Source organism: Chiloscyllium punctatum, chromosome 7, assembly GCF_047496795.1.
Source record: "Chiloscyllium punctatum isolate Juve2018m chromosome 7, sChiPun1.3, whole genome shotgun sequence".
Lineage (NCBI taxonomy): Eukaryota > Metazoa > Chordata > Chondrichthyes > Orectolobiformes > Hemiscylliidae > Chiloscyllium > Chiloscyllium punctatum.
In genome coordinates, this window is record NC_092745.1 from 124,463,525 (window position 1) to 124,490,320 (window position 26,796).

At 44.6% G+C, this 26,796-nt stretch overlaps 1 protein-coding gene across 1 annotated transcript in view; it reads right to left on the minus strand.

The window, feature by feature from the left end:
• adgrl4 (adhesion G protein-coupled receptor L4) overlaps nucleotides 1-26,796 on the minus strand; it is a 160,967-nt gene that overhangs the window by 50,730 nt on the left and 83,441 nt on the right. Inside the window, exons 7-11 of the mRNA XM_072574788.1 lie at nucleotides 22,410-22,526; nucleotides 21,778-21,983; nucleotides 19,770-19,943; nucleotides 11,456-11,659; nucleotides 4,319-4,539 (exon numbers count right to left, since the gene is read on the minus strand). Of these exons, the coding sequence (XP_072430889.1) occupies nucleotides 4,319-4,539; nucleotides 11,456-11,659; nucleotides 19,770-19,943; nucleotides 21,778-21,983; nucleotides 22,410-22,526 (922 nt within the window). The remainder of the gene's footprint in view (nucleotides 1-4,318; nucleotides 4,540-11,455; nucleotides 11,660-19,769; nucleotides 19,944-21,777; nucleotides 21,984-22,409; nucleotides 22,527-26,796) is intronic.

Genomic DNA, 26,796 nt, shown 5'->3' on the forward strand with positions numbered 1-26,796 from the left:
GCCGACCTGTGAACTAATCTAAGCCCATTCCCCTACACTATCCTATCATCATCCATGTGCTTATCCAAGGATTGTTTAAATCTCCCTAATGTGGCTGAGTTAACTACATTGCCAGGCAGGGCATTCCATGCCCTTACCACTCTCTGAGTAAAAGACCTGCGTCTGACATCTGTCTTAAACCTATCACCCCTCAATTTATAGCTATGACCCCTCGTACAAGCTGACATCATCATCCTAGGAAAAATACTTTCACTGTCTACCTTATCTAATCCTCTGATCATCTTGTATATCTCAATCAAATCCTCTCTTAGCCTTCTTCTGTCCAATGAGATCAGACCCAAGTCTCTCAGTCTATCCTCATAGGACCTTCCCTTCAGACCAGGCAACATCCTGGTATATCTCCTCTGTACCTTTTCCAATGTTTCCACATCCTTCTTGTAATGGGGCGACGAGAACTGCAAACAATATTCCAAGTGTGGCCGCACTAGCGCTTTGTGGTGATGCAATTCATCAGTTGTTATCAGAATTGAGATTCTAAGGACTACACAGGAAGGATGTTTCCAATGGTGGGGGAGTCACTCAGGGTTATAGTTTAAGGACAAGGGGTAAATGTTTTTAGGACAATGTTGAGGAGATGTGGTGAGCCTGTAGAATTTTCTGCTACAGAAAATGGTTGAAACCCAAATATTATGTGTTTTCAAGAGGGTGGTGGATGGAGCCCCTGTGGCTAAAGGGGTCAAGGGATTGGGAGGATGGGCAGTATTAGTCTATTAAGCTCAATGATCAGCTGTGATCATGTTGATTGACAGAGCAGTGATCAAATGGCCTACCCCTGCTCTTACCTTAATGTTTCTGTTTGCTGGCAATGCACAACCCTATATAACTGCATAAAACAGAAATGGCAAGAGAAACTCAGAAACTTGAGTGACATCTGTGGAGAAAGGAACAGAGTTAATGTTTTGAATCTAGTGTCACTTCATCAGAACTGCTTCAGAAGTTCTTCATTTCTAAAAAAGAGTCAAACCGGACTCGAAACCCTAACTCAGTGTCTCTCTCCACAGATGCTGCCAGACCTGCTGAGTTTCTCCAGCAATTTCTGTTTACGTTTCAGATATGGGTTGACTATTTTTCATCATTTATATAAATGATTTGGATGTGAGCATAGGAGATGTAATTACGGAGTTTGCAGAAGACACCAAAGTTGGAGATGTTGTAGACAGCAAAGAAGGTTACCTCAGATTACAACAGGATCTTGATCAGATGGGCCAATGGGTTGAGGAGTGGCAGATGTAGTTTAATTTTGATAAATGCAAGGTGCTGCATTTTGGGAAAGCAAATCTTAGCAGGACTTATACACTTAATGGTAATGTCCCAGGGAGTGTTGCTGAACAAAGAGACCTTGGAGTGCAGGTTCATAGCTCCTTGAAAGTAAAGTTGCAGGTAGATAGGATAGTGAACAAGGCGTTTGGTATGCTTTCCTTTATTGGTCAGAATATTGAGAACAGGAGTTGGGAGGTCATGTTGTGGCTGTACAGGATGTTGGATGGGCCACTTTTGGAATATTGCGTGCAATTCTGGTCTCCTTCCTATTGGAAAGATGCTGTGAGAAAAGGGTTCAGAAAAGGATTACAAGGGTGTTGCCAGGGTTGGAGGAATTGAGCTACAGGGAGAGCCTGAATAAGCTGGGGCTGTTTTCCCTGGAGTGTCGGAGGCTGGGGGATGACCTTATAGAGGTTTATAAAATCATGAGGGGCATGGATAGAAATAATAGACAAAGTCTTTTCCCTGGGGTGGGGGAGTCTAGAACTAGAGGCATAGGTTTAGGGTGAGAGGGGAAAGATATAAAAGAGACCTAAGGGGCAACTTTTTCATGCAGTGGGTGGAACGTGTATGGAATGTGCTGCCAGAGGAAGTGGTGGAGGCTGGTACAATTGCAACATTTAAAAGGCATCTGGATAGGTATATGGATAGGAAGGATTTGGACGGATATGGGCTGTGTGCTGGCAGGTGGGACTAGATTGGGTTGGGATATCTGGTCAGCATGGACCAGTTGGACTGAAGGTCTGTTTCCATGCTGTACATCTCTATGACTCTCTGACTCTATGATTGAGTCCAAATCATTGAACATTTTCAAGAAGGAGTTAGATGGTGTTCTTCGGGCCAGGGCAATCATGAGGCATGGGGAGAAAACAGTAATAGAATGTTGTGTTGGAAGATTAGTAACGATTGTGGAATAGAAACCCAAAAGGTGGAATCAGGCTATTCGGCCCATCAAGGCCAGTCTAACTCCCCAAAGAGCATTCTACCCAGATCCACCCCCTCCATGTAACCCTGCATTTGCCAAGGCCAATCCACTCAACCTGCACATTTGTTTGACTGTGGGAGGAAACCCACACATTCACGGGGAGAGCGTGCAAACCCCACACAGCCAGCTGCCTGGGGGTAGAATTAAATCCATGTCCCTGGCACTGTGAGGCAGCTGTGCTAACCACTGGGCTACCGTGCCACCCTGACATTGGGATTGCAGGCTTTAGGGACTGCTGTTGCTCCCATTTCCTAAGTTGCTTTGTTTATTATTGAGAATCATCATTTGGACAGTTTGTGTGATACTGCTATTTGAGGGAATATGAAACATCTGGATGTTGCAAGCAATTCAACAAGTCCCACAATTACATAAGCTGGGAAACATGTTGAACCAACTGAATTGTTATCAGTGGGATCAGAGGGCAACATGGTGGGTCAGTGGGCAACATAGTTGCCTCACAGCGTCAGGGATCCAGGTTCGATTCCAGCCTCAGGCAACTGTCTGTGTGGAGTTTGCACATTCTCCCCTTGTACATCTTTCTATGTGATACGGTTAGAATCAGTCAAATGGTTGCTTTTCCCCTATTTATGTTGTGATGTGGCAGGGACTGGCTGAGCAATACAAAGAGGAATATCCAACATATTATTCACAGTTCTAAATGGAGTAGCACTGAGATTCATTTCATTGCCTCTGGGCACAGAAGGTAAAAGCCAAATAAAATCCCAACTTCTAGCCAATATCCTGTCTGGAAAGTGTGTGTGTTGTGGGAATTATAAGATTTGACTGGCCAGTGACGCTCATCATGTGGAATTTGCCCACCAGCATCTAAACCCCACTACATGAGGAAGGGTCATTTTTTGAGTGACACAGAGGATTATCCAGGAATTCATCACCATAGGTTGCTACAACTTACTTAGCGAAAGTACATCAATAATCATGTCCCACTTTTCCACACAGTCCCAAATGCAAAAACTCCCAATGTGGTGACCAGGATGATCAGTTTGCCTGACTGCCTGCCATTCAGACCAAAAGCATTTCATATCAGGTTTCAAGTTGAGCATAAGGAATGCTATTTTTTGGACTATACTTACCTTTAATAATTGGAAGAGAAAAGAAAGGGTTTCTGATGTGCTACTATGCAATGTAACCAATCAAAAGGCTCAAACACATACACACTCACTCATGATTGATACAGGCAGAAAATCTTACAGCTTGATATAGATTTTCTTTTCTTTTATTTATTCATGCAACATGGGCATTGCTGGCTGGTCCAGCATTTATTGCTTATCCTAGTTGCCCTTGAGAAATTAGTCAGGATCTGTCTTCTTGAACTGCTGGAGTCCATTTGATTTTTTTTCTTTTGTTTTTGTTATTTTTTTCCCCAGCTCCCACGTTGAGACATAGTGAGAGACACAAGGTGCATAGCTCAAGGGTGTTGGTGGACACCAAGTGCTCCTTTTCCAGAGACACCTGGGCTCTAACATAACTCGACACTCCTGTTTATGATTAGATTGCTTACAGTGTGGAAACAGGCCCTTCGGCCCAACAAGTCCACATTGACCCTCCGAAGAGTAACCCACCCAGACCTACTTCCCTCTGACTAATGCACCTAACACAATGGGCAATTTAGCATGACCAATTCACCTGACCTGCACATCTTTGGACATTCTGGGAGGAATCCCACGCAGACACAGGGAGAATGTGCAAACTCCACACAGACATTCACCAGAGGCTGGAATCGAACCTGAGACCCTGATGCTGTTAGGCAGCAGTGCTAACCACTGAACCATTGATCTGTGCACCACCCCCCCCCCACCCCGCGCCCCCTCGCCCCCACCCATCTGTCAGCCAGGGCTCCCTGATTGGACTAGGCTAACAGTCCCAATCAGGGAACTCATATTCCATGAGGTTCCCCTGGTTGACCTTGTTCCAAACACTACGGTTTGAACCATGTGAAAGATGCTCTCTAAGTCCGAGTTACTGCTCTTGAGGCACTTCGAGTCAGGTACTTACACTTTATCCGTGCCGTAGTATTTATAGCCAAGAATTGCCGAGATTCCCACAACGACGGAAGGGCTGCCATACCCGAAGATGTAGAAATTCCTGTGCAGAAACCCTTTGTTGTAAATGACTCCGACCACAATCAGGTAAAGGTGAATGCCCTCAATGCACATCCAGGCAAAGGCAGCCAGGAAAAAGTAATGCAGCAGTCCAGCAACAATGGAGCAGACAAGCTAGAGGGTGGAGGTAAAGACACAAAACACCTGAAGGTCATGGATCAAAGTCATGAGACTGCTCAGTCTGCTTAAAAAAACAAATAACCTTGGAAATTAGTTGTGTCGTGTAAAAATGCAATCTCAAACTCCCACTGCATTGCTGAATGACACGCCAGTGATGAATTATGTAAGTTTTAATGCAATTTTGTCTTGACCTCCATCAGTCGCAAACTCTACCTTTTTAATACATGGTGCACTCAGCTAACTGGGAATTGTTAATTCCGGGGAACTGACAATTGTTTTGCTCGGTTTTGGACTCTGTGTTGCCAACTCCAAGCATTCTCAGATCAGGCAAGTTTTGTTTTATTAATTCATGGGATGAGGGCAACGCTGGCTGGGTCAGCATTTATTGGATTAGTGGTGCTGGAAGAGCACAGCAGTTCAGGCAGCATCCAACGAGCAGCGAAATCGACGTTTCGGGCAAAAGCCCTTCATCAGGAATAAAGGGCTTCAGAGCAGAGGAAATGACCTGGGAGTTGCAGTGGGAGAGGGACTCCCTGAGATTCTTGTAGAGAGAGGAGGAAAACTTCTTCAAGGCAGGCATCCTTGCAAGAGGATTCGCAGTCGGGTTAAAATCAATGAGGTAAAAACAATGACTGCAGATGCTGGAAAGCAAATACTGGATTACTGGTGCTGGAAGAGCACAGCAGTTCAGGCAGCATCCAACGAGCAGCGAAATCGACGTTTCGGGCAAACGCCCTTCATCATATTCCTGATGAAGGGCGTTTGCCCGAACCGTCGATTTCGCTGCTCGTTGGATGCTGCCTGAACTGCTGTGCTCTTCCAGCACCACTAATCCAGTATTTGCTTTCCAGCATCTGCAGTCATTGTTATTACCTCAGCATTTATTGCCTGTCCTTAATTGCGCAGTTAAGAGTCAACCACATTGCTGTGGGTCGGGAGTCACATGTAGGCCAGACTAGGTTAGGAAGGCAGTTTCCTTCCCGAAAGGGCATTAGCAAATCAGATGAGTTTTTCCCGACAATAGTCATCATTAGACTATTAATTCCAGTTATTTATTGAATTCAAATTCCACTATCAGCTGTGGTAAGATTTGAACGTGGATACCCAGAATATTGTCTGGGTCCCTGGATTAACAGTCCAGTGATAACATCACAAGGCCATTGCCTCCCCCGCCCAACCACCTGAGTGGATAGTCTATTCATCTTGATGCCAATTGGAAAAATAAGACTCTGGCATTTTGATAACTTGCACCCTGCACACATCTCAGGGTTTTTTGAGTGAGATAAGGAACATTGGAGGCAGAAGCAAAACTACAGAGAGCTGATGGTGTTGTGGTAATGTCAATGCACCAGTATGCCCAGCCTAATGTTCTGGCAAAGTGGATTCAAAGCCTGGGCATGACAGTTACTAGAATTTGCACGGTGGCTCAGTGGTTAGCACTGCTGCCTCACCAGGGACCCGGGTTTGATTCCAGCCTTGGACGACTGCCTATGTGGAGTTTGCACATTCTCCTCATATCTGCGTGGGTTTCCTCTAGATGCTCTGATGTCCTCCAACAATCCAAAGATGTGCAGGCTTGGTGACTTGGCCATGCTAAATTACCCATTGTGTTCAAGGATGTGTAGGCTAGGAGCAGAGGGGAATGGGTCTGGGTGGATTACTCTTCGGAGGGTTGGTGTGGGCTTGTTGGACTGAAGGGCCTGTTTCCACGCTGTAGAGATTCTATGAAATTAATAAAACAGCTATATTTGCTTTGAAAAAAGAACAATATGACATGCCTACAATTGACAACTATTGTTTAGAAGGTAGGAACAGGAGTAGGGCAGTCAGACCTTCATCATCTAGTATGAACATGGCTGACCATCCAGTTCAAGATCCTGTTCCTGCTTGATCCCCATTTCTTTAGCCGTAAGAACTCCTTCAAAGCATACAATACTTTGGCCTCAAAAGCGTTCCATGAATGCCTATCCAATTGTTTTGCCATTCAATAAAGAAAAGCTGCCATCTTTATTAGGATGCACACCCACAGCAATGCAATCCATACTTAACTGCCCTCTGAAATAGCCAAGCAAGCCATTCAGTTCAACAAGTGTTGTGATAAATGTTGGCCTTGCCAGTGATGGTCAGATCCCATGAAGGGTCCATTTAATGTGACCGTGGCTGATCTTCGACCTCAAATCCATTGCCCACACTCTTTTCTTGCCCCTTGATGTTTTTAATATCTAGAAGTCTAAATGTTTGGTGGTACACAGCGGAATATTACTGACCAATGACACATTTTATCAAAGTTTTTTGTCTTGCATTCATCAGGACAAATCACAAGAATACAAAGAAAGAGGAAAGCCAACACTAATATTCCATGAGAGGAGAGTGCTGATTACAAATGAACTCTAATCAGTTGAGGCATTTCCATAGATAGTACACTAGTTAATGATGATTGACAATTAACTGCCATGTTGCATACAATACAGGCCAGTAATTCTGACATGGGTAGCCATTATCACCAGGATGCATTCTATTTCATCATCAAACTTGCATAATGATAACTTTGGCTCAGGCTCTGTTTACAGGGTTGTTGATAAAGGAATGTGTGGAACTGTAGAAATCCCTACATGTGCACTGACCAGTGAAGGTAGGTTTGTGGGATACACAAAGTGGCCAACATTATATATAATTCTGTAGTTGGAGAGTTACTTTCTAGCTAATCCTGAGTGTGTGAAACATTATGCTACCAACCAATTTAGGATGGTCAATCAGTCACAATGGTTAGCACTGCTACCTCACAGCAACAAGGAACGGGTTCGATCCCAATCTCGGGCGACTGTCTGTGTGGAGTTTGCACATTCTCCCCGTGTCTGTGTGGGTTTCCTCCCACAATCCAAACAGGGGCAGTTCAGGTGAATTGGCCATGCTAAATTGCCCATAAGTGTTCGGGGCTGTGTAGGCTGGGTTCATTAGTTAGGGGCAAACGTAGAGTAATGGGGAATGGGTTTGGGTGGGTTATTCTTTGGAAGGTCGGTGTGGACTTGTTTTGATTAGATTCCCTACAGTGTAGAAACAAGCCCTTCAGCCCAATAAGTCCACACCAATCCTCTGAAGAGTAACGCATCCAGACCCATTTCCCTCTGACTAGCGCACCTAACACTGTGGGCAATTTAGCACAGTCAATTCACCTAACCTGCACATCTTTGGACTGCAGGAGGAAACCAGAGCACCCGGAGGAAACCCACTCAGACACGGGGAGAATGTGCAAACTCTACACCGTCAGTCGCCCGAGGCTGGAATCAAACCTGGGTCCAAGGTGCTGTGAGGCAGCAGTGCTAACCACTGTGCCATCGTGCTGCCCAGTTGGGCCAAATGGCCTGTTTCTATACTGTAGGGATTTTATTCTGTGAGTGTACTAGAAGTGATCTATATTAATAGGGGTGCACGGTGGCTCAGTGGTTAGCACTGCTGCCTCACAGGACCAGGGTTTGATTCCTGCCTCGGGCAACTGTCTGTGGAATTTTCACATTCTCCCTGTGTCTGCGTGGGCTTCCTCCAGGTGCTCTGGTTTCCTCCCATAGTCCAAAGATGTGCAGGTCAGGTGAATCGGTCATGCTAATTTGCCCATAGTGTTAGGTGCATTAGTCAGAGTGAAATGGGTCTGGGCAGGTTATCCGTGGGAGGGTCAGTGTAGACTTGTTGGGCTGAAGGGCCTGTTTCCACACTGTAGGGAATCTAATCTTAAAACAAAAGGCCATGTTCTTTGCAAACAGCAAGAGCATGTACATAAATTACACTGTAAGAATTTGGGGTTGGGGCAATATATCAGCCTGAATAGAGAATTTGCTAACCAACAGAAAACAGAGTTGGGACAACTGGGCCAGATTTTTGTTGAAAAGCTGGAACTAATGAGATAGGGGCTCAGGGTTCAGCCCATGGACCCCAACTATTTACAATCTAAATGAATGACTTGGATTCAGGAATAGAATATACTGTAGCCAAATTTCCAGGTGACACTGATATAGATGGGAATATAAGTTGCAACAAAGAAATAAAGAATTAATAAATAACATGGACAAGTCAGGAATGGACCAATGTTTGCCAGATGAAATTTAACATGGCTAAGTGTGAAGTTATCCACTTTGGTCAGAAGAGTGAAAAAGCAACTTATTATCTAAATGGAGAAAAACTTCAAAACATTTCAGTGGATATCTTTGTTGATGAGTTGCAAAAAGTCAGTCTGCATGTCCCCCTCGGAATTTGACATTTATTGCTGATGGAATGTTGTATAAAAGTAGGGAAGTGTTGTTATAATTGTTGCAAAAGATATTGGTGAGACCCCATCTGGAAAACTGTGTACAGTTTTGGTTTCCTTATTTGAGGATGGATGTAATAGTATTGGAGGCAGTTCAGTTTAATTCCAGACATGAAAACCTTCTCCCATGAGGAGGGATTGAGCACTTGAACCCTTTTCTCGCAGGAATTTAGAAGATTTAGAGAAATGATCTAATTGAGGCATATAAAATGCTAATGGGGATTGACAGAGTAAATGCTGAGTGGATGTTTCCCCTTGTGGAGCAATCTAGAATGAGAGGTCATAGTTTTTGGATTTAAAAGAGAGATGAAGTGGAATTACTTACAGTCACCGAGTCGTAGAGATGTACAGCATGGAAACAGACCCTTCGGTCCAATTTGCCCATGCCGACCAGGTATCCCAACCTAATCCAGTCACATTTGCCAGCACCTGGCCCATATCCCTCCAAACCCTTCCTATTCATATACCCATCCAGATGCATTTTAAATGCTGTAATTGTACCAGCCTCCACCACTTCCTCTGGCAGCTCATTGCATACACATATCACCCTCTGCATGAAAATGTTGCCCCTTCGGTCCCTTTTATATCTTTCCCCTCTCACCTTAAACCTATGCCCTCTAGTTCTGGACTCCCCCACCCCAGGGAAAAGACTTAGTCTATTTATCTTATCTATGCCCCTTATGCTTTTACAAACCTCTATAAGGTCACCCCTCAGCCTTTGACCCTCCAGGAAAAATAGCCCCAGCCTGTCAGCCTCTCCTTAAAGCTCAAATCCTCCAATCCTGGCAACATGCTTGTAAATCTTTTCTGAACCCTTACAAGTTTCACAACATCATTCCGATAGGAAGGAGACCAGAATTGCACGCAATATTCCAAAAGTGGCCTAACCAACATCCTGTGCAGCCACAACGTGACCTCCCAACTCCTACACTGAAGGTAGGTGCATCCAGAACCGGGGTCACAGTCTGAGGATTGTGAGTGGACCATTTAGGACAGAGATGAGGAGATATTTCTTCACCCAAAGAGTGGTGAGCCGATGGAATTCATTACCACAGGAAGTAGTTGATGCCAAAACATTGAATGTATTCAAGGGGTGGCTAACTATAGCACTTGGGGCGAATGGGATCAAAGGTTATGGGGACAAAGCAGGATTAGGTGATTGAGTTGGATGATCAGCCATGGCTGTATTGAATGGTGGAGCAGGTTCAAAGAGCAGAATGGCCTCCTCCTGCTCCTATCTTCTATGTTTCTCAATTACACATTGCTGAGGCATGTGGAACTTGAAGCCAGGCCTCCTGTTCCGGAGGTGGACACACTACCACCATAAAACAAGGCCCTCAATGGTCTTCTTTATCAGACCAGAGCTGATAATGCAATTAGAGACAATGGTCCACTAGCCTCATAGCACAGGGCATCTGATGCACATCTGGGCAGTTATTGTAATCAATCTATTCAAGGATTCTTCTGATGCAGTAGTAGTGTCCTAATCTCTGAGCCAGGAGACATGGATTCAAGCCATTTGCTCCAGAGGTATTCAATAACATCTCTGGATAGGTTGATTAGAAATATTTCATCGACCTATTCAGACATTTTACAATACACCTCTGGATGAGGTGGGGCTTGAACCTGGGTCTCCTGGTCTAGAGGTAGTGACATACCACTAAGCCACAAGAGCTCCACCTCAAAGCATCTTTTTTTTAAATACATTGGAAGTATTCTTATACAGACTTGAACAATTTTATCTTCATCATTAAATCACCTCTTTTTTTTGATTTATTAACTACAACTCGTAAAACATGTGTGTGTTCTGAAAGATTGCATTATGTGCAAGGCACCTTTAGGGCAATACAAACTGTCCAGGATTAGGGCAGCATGGTGGCTCAGTGGTTAGCACTGCTGCCTCACAGTGCTAGGGAACCAGGTTCAATTGGGTGACTGCGTAGAGTTTGCACATTCTCCCTGTGTCTGCATGGGCTTGCTCTGGTTTCCCCTGCAGTCCAAAGATGTGCAGGTCTGCTGAATTGGTCGTGCTAAATTGTGCATAATGTTAGGTGCATCAGTCAGAGGGAAATGGGTCTGGGTGGGTTATCCTTCGGAGGGTTGGTGTGGACTTGTTGGGCCGAAGGGCCCGTTTTCGCACTGTACGGAATCTAATCATGCAAGGAGGGTGGAGAGACATCTTACATTACATAACAAAGTGATTAATAGCAATTGACCTGTATTTGACTGAGCTGGCTTGTTCACTGATCAATATAACTGTGCTTGATTGCTTAATCCTGTGGGTGGGGCTGCAGTGTAAATAATTGACCGCTTCCACTCAGAAAAAAAGATTCCACCAAACTCTTGGGGTTTTCTGGATAAGTGTGGTGAATTTTTATACATTCTAACTTTCTTAAGTTTTGCAAATAAACTATTTGTATTTAGAGAGAAAAAAAGACAATCTTGCATTGCTGTGAAATAAATAACATATGCAGCAACCCAGAGAACTCATAACGTATACGATGGGGAGATGGGAGCTAAGTGGATTTTGAATGACCGTTTGAAAACATCTTTTTGTGGAGAGGGTGTGTGGATTGAATATATCTGAAGGTGTTAATTTGCACTCCTTACCTTATTACTGTTCATGTTAATGCCAGTAAGAAACAGCAACTCTGCAATAAATAGGCTGAAACAGAGATTCTTGTGAATGGTTGTCCTTGTGCTTTGAATCTCACTGAAGAAGCAGAAGGTAAAGATGCACATTGACAGACAGATCAAGGACACAATAATCCCCAGCTGGGTGATCCGTGTCAGGATATTATTATGTAGGACATCCTGCAAGGGAGTAAGAGTCAATGGTTTTAACATTGTAAAACTTTTGCTTTTTCCGTACAAAATGCACATGAGAGAAACATATACAAATTAGAAAACACTTTTCTCTTCTCCCCTTCCAGCATAACAGGCAATGATTTTCCCCTTGGAATGATATTCAGGTACTGATCAGTGGAAAACCGGATGCAAAGGGAATTTTACTGCTAATTATATTGCAGATCAGAGCTTCCATTTGATGTTGTGATGAAGGAACACTGTGGACAATGAAGTTATCATATAATGAAGGTTTTCCAACATTTGTTCTCACACTTAGTATCACATTTTCTCATTCAAGAGGGTATTTTATGAATATTTGGACAGGAGTGAGATGCAAAGGTAGGGGGAAATCATCAGGAGATTGGCAATGGTCTTCATTTGATGAAGTCATAATGGGCTAACTGACCTCGTTTTATCCCCTGACATTTAATCACAGGACTGAAAATAAGTGAACAATACAAGCTGATCTTGATCTACATTTTGCTGTTGGGGTCATATCCATCAGTCAGAATGGTGGAAACATTTCGTTGTTCCTTCATGGAACAAAATCCTGGAATTCCCTCCCCAAGGGCCAACCCACAGCAGATGGACTGCAACAGTTCAAGAAAGCAGCTCTCCACCATCTTTTCAAGTGGCAGCTAGGACAGACAACAAATGAATGCACTTTTAAAAAGATGCATTTCAGAATGAGGCCATTTGACTCATTGTCTCTGTGCTGGCTGTTTGAAAGTACGAACCAATTTGTCCCACTGCCCCACTCTATTTCCATACTCCCATACAATTTTCCATCCAAATACATATCAAATTCTTTTTGAAAGTTAGGGTTAATTCTGCGCCTTAAGGCAGTACAACCCAAAGACAACAGCTCACTATGTGGGGTATATTCTGATGAATATCACCCACCATTTGTGAATTGCCAACTGACATATGCAAGGTGAAAACATCAGAAAAGACGTGGATGAGGCATCTGGCTCACATTAAACACCATCTCTTCAAAAGCATTTAAGAGATCAGGACTGAAAAAAAGGATGGGATAGGAAATCCAACATTCCTTTTACAGAATCCCCACACTGTGAAATCAGGCCATTCAGCCCAACAACTCCACACCAACTCTTCGAAGAGCATCCCACCCAGATCCATCCCTTATCCCAGCATTTCCTGTAGCTACTATGCCTAATCTACACATCCTGAATATTATGTGTAATTTAGCATGGCCAATCCACCTAATCCGCACACCTTTGGAATGTGGGAAAAAACTAGACAACCCAAAGGAAACCATGCAGACAAGGGGAGAATGTGCAAACTCCACACAGACAGCTGCCTGAGGCTGGAATCGAACCTGGATCCCTGGCGCTGTGAGGCAACTATGTTGACCACTGACCCACCATGTTGCCCTCTGATCCCACTGATAACAAATCAGTTGGTTCAACATGTTTCCCAGCTTATGTAATTGTGGGACTTGTTGAATTGCTTGCAACATCCAGATGTTTCATATTCCCTCAAATAGCAGTATCACACAAACTGTCCAGATGATGATTCTCAATAATAAACAAAGCAACTTAGGAAATGGGAGCAACAGCAGTCCCTAAAGCCTGCAATCCCAATGTCAGGGTGGCACGGTAGCCCAGTGGTTAGCACAGCTGCCTCACAGTGCCAGGGACATGTGTTTAATTCTACCCCCAGGCAGCTGGCTGTGTGGGGTTTGCACGCTCTCCCCGTGAATGTGTGGGTTTCCTCCCACAGTCAAACAAATGCGCAGGTTGAGTGGATTGGCCTTGGCAAATGCAGGGTTACATGGAGGGGGTGGATCTGGGTAGAATGCTCTTTGGGGAGTTAGACTGGCCTTGATGGGCCGAATAGCCTGATTCCACCTTTTGGGTTTCTATTCCACAATCATTACTAATCTTCCAACACAACATTCTATTACTGTTTTCTCTCCATGCCTTATGATTGCCCTCGCCCTAAGAACACCATCTAACTCCTTCTTGAAAATGTTCAATGATTTGGACTCAATCATAGAGTCAGAGAGTCATAGAGATGTACAGCATGGAAACAGACCTTCAGTCCAACTGGTCCATGCTGACCAGATATCCCAACCCAATCTAGTCCCACCTGCCAGCACCTGGCCCATATCCCTCCAAATCCTTTCTATTCATATAGCCATCCAGATGCCTTTTAAATGTTGCAATTGTCCTAGCCTCCACCACTTCCTCTGGCAGGTCATTCCATACAAGTACTACCCTCTGCATGAAAGCTTTGCCCCTTAGGTCTCTTTTATATCTTTCCCCTCTCACCCTACACCTATGCCCTCTAGTTCTGAACTCCCTGACCCCAGGGAAAAGACCTTGTCTATTTATCCTATCTATGCCCGTTATGATTTTGTAAACACCCCTCAACCTCCGATGCCACAGGGAAGACAGTCCCAACTAATTCAATCTCTCCCTATAGCTCAAATCTTCCAACCCTGGCAACATTCTTGTAAATCTTTTCAAAACCCTTTCAAGTTTCACAACATCTTTCCGATAGGAAGGAGACCAGAATTGCACGCAATATTCCAACAATGGCCTAATCAATGTCCTGTACAGCCGCAACATGACCTCCCAACTCCTGTACTCAATACTCTGACTAATAAAGGAAAGCATACCAAATGCCTTTTTCACTATCCTATCTACCTGCGACTCAATTTTCAAAGAGCCATAAACCTGCACTCCAAGGTTTCTTTGTTCAGCAACACTCCCTAGGACCTTACCATTAAGTGTATAAGTCTTGCTAAGATTTGCTTTCCCAAAATGTAGCATCTCGTATTTATCTGAATTAAACTCCATCTGCCACTTCTCAGCCCATTGGCCCATCTGATCAAGATCCCATTGTAATCTGAGGTAACCTGCTTCGCTGTCCACTACACCTCCAATTTTGGGGTCATCTGCAAAGTTACTAACCATACCTGTTATGCTCACATCCAAATCATTTATATAAATGATGGAAAGTAGAGGACCCAGCACCGATCCTTGTGGCACTCCATTGGTCACAGGCCTCCAGTCTGAAAAACAACCCTCCACCAGCACTCTCTGTCTTCTAACTTCAAGTCAGTTCTGTATCCAAATGGCTAGTTCTCCCTGTATTCCATGAGATCCAACCTTGCTCACCAGTCTCCAGTGGGGAACCTGTCAAACACCTTACTGAAGTCCATATAGATCACACCTACCACTCTGCCCTCATCAATCCTCTTTATTACTTCTTCAAAAAACTCAATCAAGTTTGTGAGACATGATTTCCCATGCACAAAGCCGTGTTGATTATCCCTAATCAGTCCTTGCCTTTCCAAATACATGTACATCTTGCTCTTTTCTGTGGCAGAGAATTCCAAAGGACTACCATTCTCTGGCTGAAGACATTTCTCCTTGAATGAGTCTTAAATGGCTGAGTCCATCTCCTCAGACTATATGAGAATTTAGGTCTGGAGAAGCAGAAATTGACTCGAGGGAGATGTGTTTTGGAGTTTAATGCTTTGATAATATCAGAGCCAGGCCTATGACCTTGCTATTGATTCACAGGTTGCAAAACAAGAAGGGTATGCTACTGTTACTAACTCTCAACAGGGAACAGCATGCTTACTGTCTTCATCTCGAGCACCTCCCACTTGACCCAGTGAGATGAATACAATGAGAAATCGGTCTGAAATACAAAGGCATTTGTCTCGTGCCTTTCATGGCCTCAGAATCTCACAAGATGTTAGTGAGGTCTTGTTGAAAGATAGTTTCTGTTGCAATGCATGAAAACATAGCAGGCAATTTGAAAAGACTATTTCCATTTTAAAATTTTCTGTTTATATTGCATCTTTCATGACCACATGATGTTTCAAAACATTCGACAGCCAGTTAAGGACTTGTTGCTGTGTAGTCATTGCTCTAATTAGAAAATGCAAGGGCTAACCTGAGCAAAGTGATAAAGACCAGAATTCATAGAATCCCGACAGTGCAGGAAGAGGCTATTCAGCCCATCAAGTTTGCACTGACCCTCCAGCGATTATCTCTCCCAGACCCCTAACCCATTCCTGTAACCCTGCATTTCTCAGGGCTAACCCGCACATCTTTGGACTGTGGGAGGAAACCAGAGCTCTGGAGAAAACCCACACAGACATGGGGAGAATGTACAAACCCCACACAGACAGTCACCTAAGGCTGGAATCGAGCCTGGGTTCAAAGTTTGGGAGAAGATTTGTAGCTCGGGTGCTTGTTGTTGTGGTTCTGTTCGCCGAGCTGGGAATTTGTGTTACAGAGAACAGCCAGGGAATTCCTAGAGGCATGGCACTCATCCACAGATTCAATCAACAAGCACATCGACCTGGACTCTATATACCGACCACTGCAACGGACAGCTGGAACTGACAACCGGAAGCGGCAGAGACAAACCACTATAAATGTCGGAGGAAACAGCACAGAAGCGCTTCACAGGAGGCCCCCAAGCACTGAGGATGTCACCTAGACAGGGGACGAAACGTCCACACCAGAAATTCCCAGCTCGGCGAACAGAACCACAACATCAAGCCTGGGTCTCTGGCACTGTGAGGCAACAGGACTAACCACTGAGCCATCAGGTATTTTGGGAGGCAGTAGGTGGGGAAAGTGAAGGCTTCCCTCCCACAGTTCTAATATCCCAGTGAGACTTGGCTTGTGGTGCACTCATCTGAATAAGGAATGATATGTCAGTGGTCCATGTTGAGGTGTCCCATGGCTCTACTGCCAGATCCATGTCCCACTCGACCTTTGGTGAAGTCTTATTAGTGTATCCTGTGGTTGCTGAAGAGTCACATCACTGCAGAGCTGTTTAGGTTCTGACATGGGTTTCACTGTCCCCCTCCTGAACAGATTCAGCTCCAGTCGGTGTTATCAGTGATAATGCTGACACGCAGAGAATACCTAGTGGAATGGAAGAGCCTCAAAGGCGTTGGCAAACCCAGGACCAGCATCAAACTCCAACATCTGCCTCCGCATGGAGAACCTGCTGGCACCAGGTCTGCCCCATCATGTGGAGGAGGGACACAAGGCCCAATGTGTACTGTCCTCAATGCCAGTTCCTCCAGAGGCGTCGAGATTTTCCCAAGAACTGTGTCAGCTACTGGACCATCTGGAGAAGTGAGTGGCCATCCTAACCCAGAGCCCAGAGATCAATTGACTCCTTCAAGGACCTCCTGAGGACCCAGTGGGGGAAAGTGAGGCTAATTTGTTAACAGTATATTTCTGGTGGAACAGACTCAATGGACTGAAGGGCCTCTTCTATACTGTACAATTCTATGATTCTGTAACCGTATGACCCTTGTGGAGTCTCCCAAAGCTCTGGCCACAAATATATCAATGCTCTATGGCGCAAAGAAGGGGCAGCTTCTGTCATTTTATTCTTGGTCCGACAGCTGAATGGACGGGGATTACAGGCAGGCGATGATTAGAAGCACAAGTACATCTGCAGCTCAGTGCAATACCGGGTTCTAGGTGTGATCAGCATTGTGTGTGAGAGCAGGTTTTGATCCATTTACAGCTAAATATGTGACAAAAGGATGTGCCCTGATGCAGGCAATGAGCGCTGTGGAATATATTTGGGAACTGTCAATCAAACGTGACAATTTAAAGGTTGTTTGTGATTGCTTGCACTTTAGATAGATTGTTCGGTTTAATTCGCAATGATCAATGAGGTGGTCATTATAGCCAGGATTCCTAGCCCACGTTGATGGTTACTGAAAGTACGGATTAATGTTGTGGTAGACGGGTGTCAGTTCAGATCTTTGAGTGCCTGGTTAATGCAATCGTACTTTGACAGGTCTCACACTATCCAGTCCTGTAGACTGATCAAAACTAACTTACTCTGCACTCTCTGGCTGTTCCGGCAGACATTCTGTTACTACTCTTTTATTGTGCAGTTGAGGTTTGGTAGAAGACAGAGGGCTTCCTCATGTCTTTCTAACATTCACATTCCAGAGATTCGACCTGTGCTTCTGGGTGGAACCCCATGACCAGAGCCCCAGTCTTCATGTTCCATTTGGTACTGAAGTCCCTGTCAACACTTTCAGCTTTGAACTGCCACACTTTTTAACTATTAATGTCCTTAATCTTCTCCCTGTGCCTCAGGCTGGCGTATAGCTATCAACATCGCCAACATCATTATCCATTGTCCTTCCATCAAAGCCAGAGTGTTGGGGAACTTCCAAAGAGCTCTCCTCCTGCAGTACCCCACGCCCTCCCATGCAGTATTGGCTCACACCTTTAAATTAGGAGTTGTGCTCCATCACAATCATTGAGCCCCTCTTTGTTTCAGTGAACTGGACCCAGAGTTACCAAACTTCTCTAGCGAAGCATGCCTAGCTCCACTGAGATTCATAGCCTGAGCTTCCAGAACTGACTGTGCGCCACATCCAGGGAGTGACTTGGGACGACAGCCCACCGTGACCCCCTAACCCACCTGAGACCCCCACCCACTGAAAGATTTCTGAGTGACTAACATCCGAGTCAGGTTGGACCTGACCTGTGGGACTGACTGTGTCCCAATGCCTGGATTGTGGTGGGGTGGGGGCGGGCTCACAGATCCCTGGACTATGATCGTACCAAGTCCCTGACGAACTGTGGCCAACATCCTGGAGTGAGATCAGACAATGTCCTTAACTGACTGTGGCCAATACGCCCTGACTGGCCATGGTGTCATTTGACTCAAAGAATGACAGCACCCCTTAAGACTTCCCCATGTGACTTTTTGCTTGAAGCACATGCTTCTCTTGCTAAATGGCTGGCACCTGCCATACGGTGTGAGGTTGATGTCGCACAGTGCTGCACACTAACATATCCACCCCTCCACCATTCCGTGCCAGTAATCAGAACAAGTTGCCCGGCTTTCTGTCTCAGCTAAATGAGAAGGTGAAACCAAGTTATGGTCCGACTAATCTCTGACTGAAATGGCAATGCACGGAATGTAGAAGGAATGCAAAGTGAGTGGGTGCTAAGAAAGCAAACTGAATAGCTGGAAATGCATCTTGTTCCAATGCATGAAATGGACGTATGTTCCTGCAAGTGAAGCCCTGACAGTAGCGTACTGTGTAAGGTATCAGTGAGCTTCAAAATGCAGCAATGCTGGACTGTGCCATTTCTAATCATTCATAGATGTGGCTTATTGCTGGCTGGGCAAGCATTTATTGCCCATTTCGCGTTTGCCCTGGAGAAAGTGGTACTCAGCTGCCATCTTGAACTCTTGCAATCCACTTTGTGGTAGTAAACCCACAATGCCCTTAGGGAGGGATTCCAGGATTTTGACCCAGCGACAGTGAAGGAACATTTCTCAGTCAAGATGATGACTGACTTGGAGAGGAGATTTCAAGTGACTCAATGAATCTACTGCCCTTGTCCTCCTAGTTGGAAGCGTTTTTGAAATATGTCATGGGATAGCTTGATATGGGCCATGGTGAGGCGAGGATTTACCTCTGCCACCTTCACTAGACAGAGGGTGGAGGTCAACATGCAAACCCAAGGATGAAACTCCAAGCTACAGCCATGAAAGGTTACCACTCTCACTTCCATGTTGGAAATTGGCACCTTCTAGTTTCTCACCAGCCCCTGGAAAAATGGAAACCAGCGCAGGCATGAGATGAGAAGAGCAACAAATGAGATATAAAGCTACCGTAATCAGATCTCTACCACTGAGAAGTCAGGTGCTGATTTAACCATTGAAAGCTTTAGGTGGAAAACCAGAATTCTTTATCTCAGTGTCGAGAATCTAATTTTCCCACTTCTGCCACAGTTTTGAACTTTCTTGGCAATGCACACATAGTTCGGGTGCTGGGAAAAGTATCACGTTTCCTTCTGAGGGAGTTTACAAGGGATAGGTCGTGAATCCTTCATTATGACAGCGACAATGCTTCAAACGAATAATTCAGTGGCTGTCAATCACTTCAGAACAACCCAAGGGTTGTGAAAGGTGCAACATTAATGCAAATGCTTTCTTTCTTGTCTCCACCTTGTACCTTTCTGACTGTGGCTGGTGACACTGAAGCCATTCTCCATGCTGCTGACTCCCTCTGTAGAGCTTTGATACTTACACTGATCTGGAAGGAAGACATCAGAACCGCAAAATTGGTCAGGTGGCTACATCGGCACGTGGTGTGTGTGGCATTGAAGTGGAGGGTCTTGCAACCTTCTGTGGCCCACTCACCCTCCATGCTGACAGTGGAGTAATTCCAAAACACACACACAGCTTTCTGCTTTTCCAGAGGCTAAAGCACAGATAGAATGAGAAAAGACAGACTTACTTTCGATTCAAAGGCTACGTGCCAACAGATAACACATTCCTGTATATAACATCCAAGCGGAAAGCAAGAGAAAGAAATGTAAAAAGGCCAAAGCTGTTCATCATCGATGTGAAAATTGTAATCTGTTTAAATGAATCATGACATGAAGGTCATTTGACAAATAAATTACTCCCAGTAATTAGATGTTTTCCTTTAAAAGATACTGAGGTACATTTATCAAACCAACTTTTCTTGTTTTAAGTATTAAATATTTACTAGTTAAATTATTGATTCACTTTGTATTTACTCAATATTCTGCCAAATTTTAGCTACTTGAATAACAGAACGTCAAGATTAATGGGGATATTAAATCGAGGGAGAATGGGCTTTGATCACTGATAGCAGACAGGACTGGCTTGGTGTTACCTTTATGCAGCCTACAGCTACTGAACCACCCCTTCCACCTCAGTTAGGATTGGCATAGACTATGACCCAAACCTGCAGTCACCCTTCGTGTGTGAATATGAACTAAATCCTTTACATCCACTGTGCATAATAAAAAGAAAATCTTCCTGGTTTTATTTTCAAAGCGTCGTTATTTTCTTAGTTGTAAAGGGAACTGTGAATGAGATCTCACTTACTGGACAGAATTTTACCAGACCCAGCCAAAAAGGCTGTGATGGTGGGCAGTTTTGTAAAATGCTGTGTGTGTCCTAAGCACTGCCTCATCATCCCTTTCCCAGCCTCATTTGCAGTTTTCATTTTACCAGGCTCAGAAAGTTGGGCAGACTGCTTGCCCTTAGGACTATTGAGGCCTCCAGGTGCCTGATTAATGCCATGGAGCAGCATGGTGGCTCAGTGGTTGGCACTGCTCCCTCACAGTGCCAGGGACCTGGGTTCGATTCCAGCCTCGGGTGACTGTCTGTGGAGGATTTTCACATTCTCCACGTGGGTTTCCTCCAAAGACGTGCAGGCTAGGTATATTAATCACGGTCAATGCAGGGTTATAAAGATCGTATGGGTGTAGGTGGGATGCTCTTTGGAAGGTCAGTAGGGATTCTATAATTTAAGTGTCTCGACCCACCCCCATCGCTCGTGTTCATCACATCAAGTGGGAACTCAGCAACCCTAACTGTGTGTTGAGAGTGGGTGCTGGAAAAACACAGCAGGTCACGCAGCATCCGAGGAGCAGGAGAATCAACATTTCGGGCATAAGCCCTTCATCCGGGCTGATTCCTGTTGAAGAGCTTATGCCCAAAGTGCCGATTCTCCTGCTCCTCGGATGCTGCTTGACCTGCTGTGCTTTTCCAGCACTACACTCTCAACTCTGATCTCCAACATCTGCAGTCCTCACTTTCTCCAACACCAACTGTGTGGGCTGGTATCAAGTAAGGCAGGGAGTGTCGTTGCTTCAGAGCTTCCCCTGTGCCTCCCACCACCTCTGAAACCTAAATCCCAATCTCTTCACGATACTGGAACTTCCTTCCCAAACAGGTGCAAAAGTCTTGCCTTTAGCCACTTAACATTCTACCAAATGTTTGAAAGGATGTGGGCTTTTGGGGGTGGGGGTGGGTGGGAAGAGAAGGCATGCCCTGCTCACGCTTCAGGTGCCAGGCTGCAAAATACACCCATCCAAAAAATCCTGGTCACGGAGATCTATCATTCAAATCCCTCAGCCTCAGGAGTGACTGTGATGGGTTCCCTTTAGCTTCTTGAACACAAATGAACACTTTCTAGTTCCCTCCTTGCACAGGAAGCCCTACAGCTTCCTACTGCAACCATGGTACACTTGATTGCCATTGCATATGTGGGCACTGACCTCGAGGTGCTTCAGGGTGAACACTACGTAATCCATGAGGTACAGAGATGGAGGGTTCGCTTTGATTGCTGCAGCAACAATGGGCGAGTTCACCACATTGTTCAGTCGTATCGCAGTCCCATTGTGGTCCCCATCCTGCGAGCTGTTAGACAGTCTAAAGAGTGAGCCAATACTGCTGTACTGCAGGAAAATGATAGTGAGCGTCCCTGGTGGGATACAAAGAGAAAACATTTTTGATAGCTGACACAGGACAAGGAACCCCCACTACTAACTGATCCTACAGATGCACACCACGGAAACAGACCCTTGGGTCCAACTAGTCCATGCCCACCAGATAACCTGAATTAATCTAGTCCCATTTGCCAGCACTTGGCCCATATTCCTCCAAACCCTTCCTATTCATATACCCATCCAGATGCGTTTTAAATGTTGCAATTGTACCAGCTGCCATCACTTCCTCTGGCAGCTCATTCCATACGTGCACCACCCTCTGCTCAAGGCCAGTGTACCAAACGCCTTCTTCACTATCTTGTCTACTTGCAAATCCGCTTTCGAGGAGCAATGCACCTGCACCTCAAGATCTCTTTGTTCAGCAGTAACCATGAAGTGTATGTCAGTCACTTGTTACTTACCATTGTAGCTGGCCATTTCAGTTTTCCGTTGAGAGATACTTATGTGATTCCCATTCAGATTTGCATGAGGACGGAGCTGCTTATCACGGCTTAAATCAAAAGCGTATAGTTTAAGGGCTGTGGGAGCAGAGAAATATGTGTCATTAATAAGTCATGAATTGTCAGCCCTGTCTGCTCAGACACTTCTAAATATAAACATAGACCATACACCTGTCAGTAAAACGCAACAAGGTCCATAAATAATTCACAGACAGAATTGGGAACACAACACTGAATTTCAACAGAGATATTTTCAGGCTACTGTTTCTGCTGAGAGTTATGAGAGCTTTGCATTTCCTAGTCACATGACTGTCAGCTTGCCTCAGTTGCTAACGCTTCAATGCATTGTCAAGATAATGAACGCAATAGCATCACCCACATCTACACTGCCTCTTTCGACTCCTGCACACTTTTTGGAATGAACTTCCGTATCCAGGATTGACTTTTCGAGCGTGCTCCATTCCAGTTTGCCTGTGCTTTTTGTACAATTATTATTCCTGAGTACCTTTTTTTGAAGTTATGTCAACTGACTGCCTGCCTCTTATTTTTCAGGCCCATACTACAGAGGGTGGTGGAGAGTTGTTTTTCAGACTGGAGGCCTGTGACTAGCATTGTGTGGCAAGGATCCACTGTGGATCCACTGTTTTTTGTCATTTATATAAATTATTTGAATGTGAAGGTAGGAGGTATAGTTAGTCAGTTTGCAGATGACACCAAAATTGGTGATGGAGTGGACAGCAAAGAAGCTTACCTCTGAGTACAACGGGACCTTGATTATATAGGTTGAGGAGTGGCAGATGGAGTTTAATTTAGATAAATGTGAGGTGCTTCATTTTGGAAAAGCATATCAGGGCAGGACTTACACAATTAACAATAAGGTTCTGGGGAGTGTTGCTGAACAAAGAGACCTTGGAGTACAGGTTCATAGCTCCTTGAAAGTAGAGTCACAGGTAGACAGGGCAGTGAAGGAGGCATTTGGTATGCTTTCCTTTATTGGTCAGTGCACTGAATAAAGGTGCTGAGATGTCATGTTGTGGCTATACAGGACATTGATAAGACCAATTGTGTAATACTGCATTCAGTTCTGGTCACCCTGCTACAGGAAGGATATTGTGAAACATGAAAGGGTTCAGGGAAGATTTACAAGGATGTTGCCAGGGTTGGAGGATTTGAGCTATCGGGAGAGGCTGAACAGGCTGGGGCTGTTTTCCCTGGAGTGTCTGATACTGAGGAGTGATGTCACTGAAGTTTATAAAACCAGGAGGGGCATGGATAAAGTGAAAGCCAAGGTCTTTTTCCAAGGGTACGGAAGTGCAAAACTAGAGGGAGCAGGTTTAAGGTGAGGGGGGAAAGATTTAAAAAGGACTCACGAGGCAACTTTTTTACCAGAGGGTGGTACGTGTATGGAATAAGGTGCCAGAGGAAGTGGTGGAGGCTGGTACAATTACAACATTTGAAAAGCAGCTGGATGGGTATATGAATAGGAAGGGTTGAGAGGGATATGGACCAAATGCTGGCAAATGAGACTCAGTTAATTTATGATATCTGGTCAGCATGTTCTAATTGGACTGAAAGGTCTGTTTCTGTGATGTACATTTCTATAACTCAAGGAGAAAGTTACAAAGAGCTTGATTTGGGATATTGTTCGATTAGATTCCCTACACTGTGGAAACAGGCCCTTCGGCCCAACAAGTCCACACCGACCCTCGGAAAAGTAACCCACCCAGACCCATTTCCCTCTAACTCATGCACCTAACACTATGGGCAATTTAACATGGCCAATTCACCTGACCTGCACATCTTTGGACTGTGGGAGGAAACTGGAGCAAACCCACACAGACACAGGGAAAATGTACAAACTCCACCGACAGTCACCCAAGGCTGGGAATTGAACCTGGGACCCTGGTGCTGTGAGTCAGCAGTGCAAACCACCGAACCACCGTGCCGCCCAGGGTGGTGGGTGTGGACGTTAGACTTGGAGCTGATGGTACAAGAGAGAGAGAGACCAACTTGCTGAATATCTTCACTTGGAAGAGAGTGGAAAGGATTAACTAGACAGAAAAACTAACAGATGTCAAAATGCTGAGGAGACTAAGTGTACAATGAAATGTGTGGGAAGAAGTTATGGAGTGACTGAGATGGTGCCTGGGCACATCTTATGAGGAAATGTATATGCAAGGGATGTTATGGAGGGAAGATTTCAAAGAAAAATAAAATGAAGGAAGAGAATATCATCGCTGCATGGTCTGAAAATTTAAGGAGGTAATTAGCAATTGCAAAAAAAAACTGGCGCATTTTGACAGAATGAGCCTCTAAAGAGTGAAAGGGCTACAATGAGCTTTGAACAGCACACACATGAAAAGTGTGATGGTAGTTCACAAAGCATTATCCGAGAGTTTACTGGTGCATTCCACTCATTAGATTCATTTCATCCACATTTAGTTCAAAATCTTTTGAGAGAAGTAAAAGCTGATAATGATCTCAGCGATGGGAATGGGACACCTGGGGTTTTGGATAAATAGTCTATGCTGTAACCAATGAGTTTTAGGGGTACGGGAGAGAAAGCGAGGACAGGTCAAAGAGGAAGTAGGGAGAATTAATGTCAGATTAAATATACATAGCAAAATAAAGAGCGAGGGGAAAAACAGGGAGTGAAAAGGGACAGTATGAATAAAGAAACATTAAAACTTATAAAATTTTAAATTTGAAAACCTCGGTACAATTTGTTGCCTGAAGCAAGGAGACTGATCAATTGTTTACTTTCCTGAGCATGATATTACAGGGCACAAATCTCATTATTAAAAGAGTCCTTATGCTATTAAGTGCCAGCGTCAGACATTCTGTGGAAAGTTTATTTCGTTGTAACAATACATGATGCTTAGTGCTCATGGGCAGGGTAATTTCAGCTTTTTTACAAGGCTTCATGATGGAACCTTGGCATATTTCTTCCTCGCCATAACTTGTTTCACACATTAACAGGAATCTCACCTATTCTCTCCAGAAACTGTAGTGTTTTGCATTCTCTTCACTATTTGCATTGGCTTCAGATTTCCGCCAACTGTACTTTTTCTTTAAACTAACCACTCATTCAGCTCACTTGCTGTAAGCCTGCGCTGCTTGGAAATGACATGAACCATTTTTCTTTGTAATTGATTCAAATTATTAGCATAAAATTTGCCTTTTTATTGCAGGTAAGCTTCTACTTACAGAATAGGATTTCCATTTGTCTCAATGTAAACCCCGCATGATCCGCTAGTAATCTCCCCCTGCAAGTGCTCTTATTTAACCAGTTTTAAATTGCAAAATGTCCCAAGGCACTTTGCAGAATTTATTATCAGACAGAAGTTACACTGAGCCAGATAAGGAGGTATTAGGATAGATGACCAGAAGCGGAGCCAAAGAGGCGTGTTCGGAAGAGTGAGTTAAATGAGAAGTGGAGAGAATAGAGCAAAGTGGGGATGGATTTCCAGAGCTCGGGACACTGGCAGATGACGAAAATGGCTGCTGACACTGCTTAATGGGCTGAATGGCCTACATCTGATCCTATATCTCAGGGGATAGTTCTTTAAACATGAGGTATCGTAGTCTCTGATACTACACTACGCTAGAGTGTCTTGGCTGCAACATTGTTCAGATGACAAGTGAAACTGAGGCTTTGTCTGCTCTCTGAGGTGGATGTAAAGAATCCCATGACGCTACTTTCAAGAACATTGAATATAGAACATTACAGCACAGTACAGGCCCTTCAACCCTCGATATTGCGCCGACCTGTGGAACCAATCTGAAGCCCATCTAACCTGCACTATTCCGTTCCCGTCCATATAGGTGGAGGTGGGGACTGCAGATGCTGGAGATTAGAGTCAAGATCAGAGTGGTGCTGGAAAAGCACAGCAGGTCAGGCAGCAACCGAGGAGCAGGAAAATTGACATTTCGGGCAAAAGGACTTCATCATACTCATCCATATTCATATCCAATGACCATTTAAATGCCCTTAAAGTTTGTGAGTTTAGTACTGTTGCAGGCAATGCGTTCCACACCCCTACTACTCTCTGAGTAAAGAAACTATCTCTGACATCTGTCCTATATCTATCACCCCTCAACTTAAAGCTATGCCCCCTCATGCTAGCCATTGCCATCCAAGGAAAAAGGGCCTCACTGTCCAACCTATCTAACCCTCTGATTATCTTATATGTCTCAATTAAGTCACCTCTCAACCTTCTTCTCCCTAATGAAAACAGCCTCAAGTCCCGCAGTCTTTCCTCATAAGACCTTCCCTCCATACCAGGCAACATCCTAGTAAATCTCCTCTGAACCTTTTCCAAAGTTTCCACATCCATCCTATAATGCG